Source organism: Poecilia reticulata, linkage group LG13, assembly GCF_000633615.1.
Source record: "Poecilia reticulata strain Guanapo linkage group LG13, Guppy_female_1.0+MT, whole genome shotgun sequence".
NCBI lineage: Eukaryota > Metazoa > Chordata > Actinopteri > Cyprinodontiformes > Poeciliidae > Poecilia > Poecilia reticulata.
In genome coordinates, this window is record NC_024343.1 from 33,065,736 (window position 1) to 33,071,487 (window position 5,752).

The 5,752-nt window shown below is 45.3% G+C and overlaps 2 protein-coding genes across 2 annotated transcripts in view; both read right to left on the minus strand.

The window, feature by feature from the left end:
• Nucleotides 1-2,862, minus strand: part of abcg1 (ATP-binding cassette, sub-family G (WHITE), member 1) — a 17,277-nt gene extending 14,415 nt beyond the window's left edge. The window contains exons 1-2 of the mRNA XM_008426771.2: nt 2,756-2,862; nt 1,245-1,512 (exon numbers count right to left, since the gene is read on the minus strand). Coding sequence (XP_008424993.1) covers nt 1,245-1,512; nt 2,756-2,818 — 331 coding nt within the window. The 5' untranslated portion in view covers nt 2,819-2,862. The remainder of the gene's footprint in view (nt 1-1,244; nt 1,513-2,755) is intronic.
• A 1,273-nt stretch (nt 2,863-4,135) lies between these two features.
• spcs2 (signal peptidase complex subunit 2) overlaps nt 4,136-5,752 on the minus strand; it is a 5,122-nt gene continuing 3,505 nt past the window's right edge. The window contains exon 5 of the mRNA XM_008426772.2: nt 4,136-4,865. Coding sequence (XP_008424994.1) covers nt 4,679-4,865 — 187 coding nt within the window. The 3' untranslated portion in view covers nt 4,136-4,678. The remainder of the gene's footprint in view (nt 4,866-5,752) is intronic.

Genomic DNA, 5,752 nt, shown 5'->3' on the forward strand with positions numbered 1-5,752 from the left:
GGTCAACAGGTGGGGTCAACAGGTGGGGATCAACAGAAGGGTCAATAGGTGGGAGTCAATAGGTGGGGTCAACAAGTGGGGGTCAACAGGTGGGGTCAACAGGTGGGGATCAACAGGTGGGAGTCAACAGGTGGGGTCAACAGGTGGGGTCAACAGGTGGAGTCAACAGGTGGGGTCAACAGAAGGGGTCAATAGGTGGGAGTCAATAGGTGGGGTCAACAAGTGGGGGTCAACAGGTGGGGTCAACAGGTGGGGATCAACAGAAGGGGTCAATAGGTGGGAGTCAATAGGTGGGGTCAACAAGTGGGGGTCAACAGGTGGGAGTCAACAGGTGGGGTCAACAGGTGGGAGTCAACAGGTGGGGTCAACAGATGGGGTCAACAGGTGGGGTCAACAGGTGGAGTCAACATGTGGGGATCAACAGGTGGGAGTCAACAGGTGGGAGTCAACAGGTGGGGTCAATAGGTGGGAATCAACAGGTGGGGTCAACAAGTGGGGGTCAACAGGTGGGGTCAACAGGTGGGGTCAACAGCTGTTTTGTCAAACAGCTGCTGATTTAGCGGCAGCTGGTTCTTCTGGGTCGCTGATCTCCTCAGAGGAACGTTGTCTGGTACCACTGTGAAGGCAATGTCAGTCCAGGCTGCTGAGGTTCCTCCACGGTGGTACAAACTATCAGTAATCAACTCTCGTCTCCAAACAACTAAACCAAGTCCTCTGACTTTGGGTCACTGGAGCGGTTCTACTGACTCCCTGAAGTCTCTTCTTCATGGACGTGGCATTAACCGGTTCTTCCTCAATCAGGCCTAGCCAGATTCATCTCCATTTGCAGATGCTGCGCAGTTCCTCCCTGTTTTTAGGAACCACCCAGAGGTGGTACCAGCTGGGCCAAGCTAGTTTGATTGGCAGCAGACTCCATTAGTGGACTGGAACAACAACATCTGAACCAATCATGCGACCACAGCAGTTGACGATGGTCAAACTTTGAGGTCCAAACCTTTTAATCGGTCCTGACGGCGTCAACTGGACGAGGCAACGAGAAAATATACCGAGAGAAGCTGGCCGCCCAACGGTATACACGCAAAATGACATCATTGGCGTGCCAACCACAGCGATGAATGGACCAATGGAGTCACTCCCAACTTGACCAGAACCAAACCAGACAGTCAACAGGTGAGACTTGACAACGTCAGTAAATCCTGACCGTAAAGTTATGCGTTTCCGTCTCTGCCAGGTTTGACTCTTACCTTTTTTCCTCCACCAGGGTCCCTCTCTGATTGAGTAAGAGACATCTTTGAACTCTATGTTGACAGCTGGTCTCCGTGGTAACGAGGAGAACCTCTGGGCCTCTGTCAGGGTGTTGTCCACCTTCTTCAGGGGTCCGTCCAGCTTCTTCTGGTGTTTCTGCAGCAGCGGTGTCTGCTGGGTTCCCCTTGGATGCTTGTTGGTCCCCTCCTCCAAACAGACGCACACCGTCCGGGGGTCCAGCATCAGGTCGGGGGGCCCGTTGGTGTTCTGCAGGCGAGAAGATGTTTCTTTCAAGCTCAGTCTGTTCAGCGCCGCCATTTTAAAAAGAAATTCAGAGGTTTTCTTTAAACTGCTTCAAACATAATTCTTCCAGTTGTGGATGGAAGACGTGAAGTGAGGTTGGTGCAGACTTCATGAGGACGTGTCGGTGCGTCAGCTGGAGAAGAGCAGTGAGCGCTCAGATTAGCAGGCTCCTGTTTATGTGGGACGCTTTGAGGCTCTAATCTGTCCAGGAGGTTACTGCTGGACAGACCGAGCTGGTTGCTGACCTGAATCAGCACCTGAGAACCGAAACATCACATACACCTGGAAAAAAACAATCGGCACATAGAGGAAAAGATTTTTTACAGCCAAAGATTAACTTTAGCTTCTTCTCTTTGTGATCAATCCCTGCTGTTGCTGGAAGACCGCAGTAGGGGGCGCACTGTGGAGACGTTCTACAAAGATGAAGACTAAAAAAAAGACAGATTATGCTAACTAACACTTCTGCACTTATGGGAGCTATAAACGCATTTCCTTAACACTGCCTCTAGTGGTCAGCTTTATGTTGCACACTATGAGAATGTCGCCAGAAACATTTAGAAAAAGCACAAAACGGATAAATCAGAGACTTGGGAGTTAATCTAAAACCAGATTTAACGACTCAAAAGCCACAACCCCACCTGCTGATGTTTCAGTTCAGGTTAAAGTCTTAATTTGTGTTTATTTGTGTTGCAGTGTTCAGGCGGTGGACAGTGGACACCTGTCCTCTGGTGGGTCAACCTGTCCATGAGCCACTGAGCGCGCTCAGTCTGCCAGAGGAACCTTCTGCAACGATTCAAACTCTGCTCAGTCTGACTGCTCTGTATCCTGATTACTAGAAATTATTTTCATTTCTAAAATACTATTAATAAGAAAAAACCAAATCAGATTCTGTCTCATATTAGTTTCTGTCTGTCTGAGGAACTGAACAGCTAAACTGTCAAGATGAGACAGAAACTCAGAGAACTGAAGTCGGGTTCAACCTTGTGTGTGTGTGTGTGTGTGTGTGTGTGTGTGTGTGTGTGTGTGTGTGTGTGTGTGTGTGTGTGTGTGTGTGTGTGTGATGTTTAAATCACTTGTTAACTGAATATTCAGGAATAGTTACATTAAAGCAGATTTGTATGTGTGTGTGTGTGTGTGTGTGTGTGTGTGTGTGTGTGTGTGTGTGTGTGTGTGTGTGTGTGTGTGTGTGTGTGTGTGGGGCACTCACCATGATGATGGAGTTGGTCACAGTGGGATTGTGCACAGACCAGGCGGCCATCAGACAGGCCATGGCAGACAGACTGCAGCTCTGTGAAGCTCTGCTTCTGAGGAAACTCCCCTCAGCCCGGCGCTGGGAAAGACTCCGCCCCCTGAGCTATAGCCCCGCCCACTTTAGGCCACACCCACTTCATGCTGATTATTGTTTAGGATGAATATGAATATCTATCCTAAAAGAGTTGGAAGCTAATTTAATTTCAATGCTGAAACCAGTGGTGATTTTTCTATGTGCAGCTGCCAAGAGCAGCTTTAGCATCGGGGGCTATTGCACACGCATCAGATAACATCAATAACAATAATAATAATAATAATAATAATAATAACAATAATAATAATAATAATAATGAAAACATATATATATATATAGTGTTTTTCAAGTTTTCTATCTAGCCATTTAATATTTAGTGAGCTTTATGATCTATAAACAAAATAAACAATTGAATATTTAGTTAACAATTTCAATATTTAGTAAGTAATTAAATATTTAGATTGAAATTAAATGTTTAGCTTTCAAACTAAGTGTTTAGAAAATATTTAGTTTTCTAAACTAAGTGTTTAGTTGGTGAGATAAGCTAAATGTCTGGCGTCTGAACTAAACGTTCCGTTTAGGAAACATTAGTTTTTTGAACTAAATATTAAGAAAGCTAAATATTTACTTAGCATGCTAAACATTTAGCTTCTAAACTAAATGTAATTTGCTAACTAAATATTTAGTTAAACTGAATACTTCAGTCTAAATATTTGGCCTGCATACTAAATATTCAGGTTGAAGTTAAATGTTTAATCACACGAGACATATTTTATAAACTAAATATTTATTTTCAATCTAAACATTTAGCTAAGTTTGAAACATTGACATTTATAAATGAATAACATAACATTTCAAGATATTGAAATGAACCTGAATTAAACATGTTTAGTTTGTTGAGCTTAGAGCTGCAGGACAGGAAAGTCCAGCTTTTTCACCATCAATAACCCAAATTATTGCCGTTAAGTTTGTTCCAATTCGTCTGTCAAACTTTATTCTCACAATTCTCAGCTGCAGCTTTAGACATTTCTCAGTTAAATCAGAATCAGCAGCCATTTTATTTTAAAAGCTCTACATGCTGATTTCATTGGTGAGAAAAATAAATTAGTTTCTTTCAGGAAAGTTAATCTTTTTAACTCGTTATTTACGATACATCTACCCCCCAAAACAACATGCATGTGAAATCTGGTTGCTCTGAGTTGATGCATTAAATCTTCATGAGCTTCACTGAGGTTTGTTTAAATGTGAGCTGCAGCGCCCCCCGCAGGTCCACAGGCAGAAAACAAAGAATCCACTCAGAAAGCCTTTAAACATCAAGTTTATTTCCTTACAAAGCTGCAAACTCCAACTGAAAAACAACAAAACATAAAACATTTAGAATAAAATAAAGGTTTGGTCGACGTTCAGTTCAGAGACGAAAATGTTCTCTCCACCTGCCCAGGTGTGTAGCCCCGCCCACCGCTGCATGCCTCAATGTGACCGGGTCTTCTGACCAGGAGATTAAACGAGTCACTTTACGGAAACGCATCTTAAACTCAAATTAAACTGTTGTGGAGGATGACGCTGATTTTATTCATTCTAACAGGAAACTACAGATGAACTGCTCCAGTCTGAGGAACCGGAACAGGAAGTTCAGGCTGCGAGGAAGAGGAAGATGAACGCCTCCCCCTGCTTCAGGCTTCCTTCCTCCTGGTTTGTTGGTTTCAGTTTGACTCCAGGCTTCAGATTCTGCCTGAACCTGCAGGTCGGCTTCATCGGGTCGGAGGAAGCTGAGGATCAAACCGAATCTGATCTGGAGACCAAACTGAAGCCAGCACAGCGTCGGCGCCGGCTCTGATCACCTCCTCATTTCGTCTTCTTCTCCGTGGCCAGCGTGTCGTGCAGCTTGGAGACGTAGGCCTCAAACTGGTCCATCACCAGAGTGCCCGACTCGTCGAAGAACGTCGACACGGACTTGGTGAACTCGGCGTCACGCAGGTTCCTGGTCTTCCCGTCGGTGAAGAAGACGCGGAGCGAGTACTGGTCATCGAACCTGGAAGAGAGTCGGAGAAAAAATGAGCTCAGTCTGAAGAAACAGAAACACTTCAGTTCCTTTTTCTATTTAGTTCCTGTTTTCTCAGTCGGTGGAAGAAAACAAGCTTCTTTTGCCACCTGCTGGTCCAGTCGACCCGGTTCTACTGGAACCAGAACATCTGCTCCACCTCCAGCTGCTCCGAGTCAAACCAACCTGTTCCCCTCCTGGCCTGTGGGGGCGCTGCACCAACAACCACTGAAGGAAACGACACAAAAACCTCTGAAGACGCTGAGAGCAACTTCCTTCTTCACCAGATGGAAACAAGATGGAGGATTTTAGCGGTTGGAGGATTTCTCTTTAGGCTAAAGACCAGGAGCCATTTCTGCTGCTAGCGCTAGGCTAACAGGTTAGCTTTGGTTGGATTTACCCAGAATGCAATGTGCTGCAGTTGGAGGATTTCTCTTTAGGCTAAAGACCAGGAGCCATTTCTGCTGCTAGCACTAGGCTAGCATGTTTGTTTTGGTGTTGTTTACCCAGAATGCCCTGCTCTGTATTCCACTTCCTGGTTTTGCAGCGGTCTCCGGTCCGCTTGGCGTTCACATATGCATTCAAACTGAAACAGATTTCACTTCAGCCGAATCCAGCCCGAAGTGTGGAACACCAGAGTTAGCTTAGCATTCACACGTCACCAACCGAACTGGACTTTCTAGACAAATGGACCGGATGAACCCAATGTGTGATCTGATGTGCAGCAGGTTCTGGTCTGAAGAGCGGGTCGTGTCCGTTTGGTAGTTTTCTATTTGGCTATTTAATGTTTTGCATTTAATGCAGCGCAGCATGTTGTGTAGTGTTGTGCAGTGTTGTGTAGTGTTGTGTAGTGTTGTGTTGTGTTGTGCAGTGTTGTG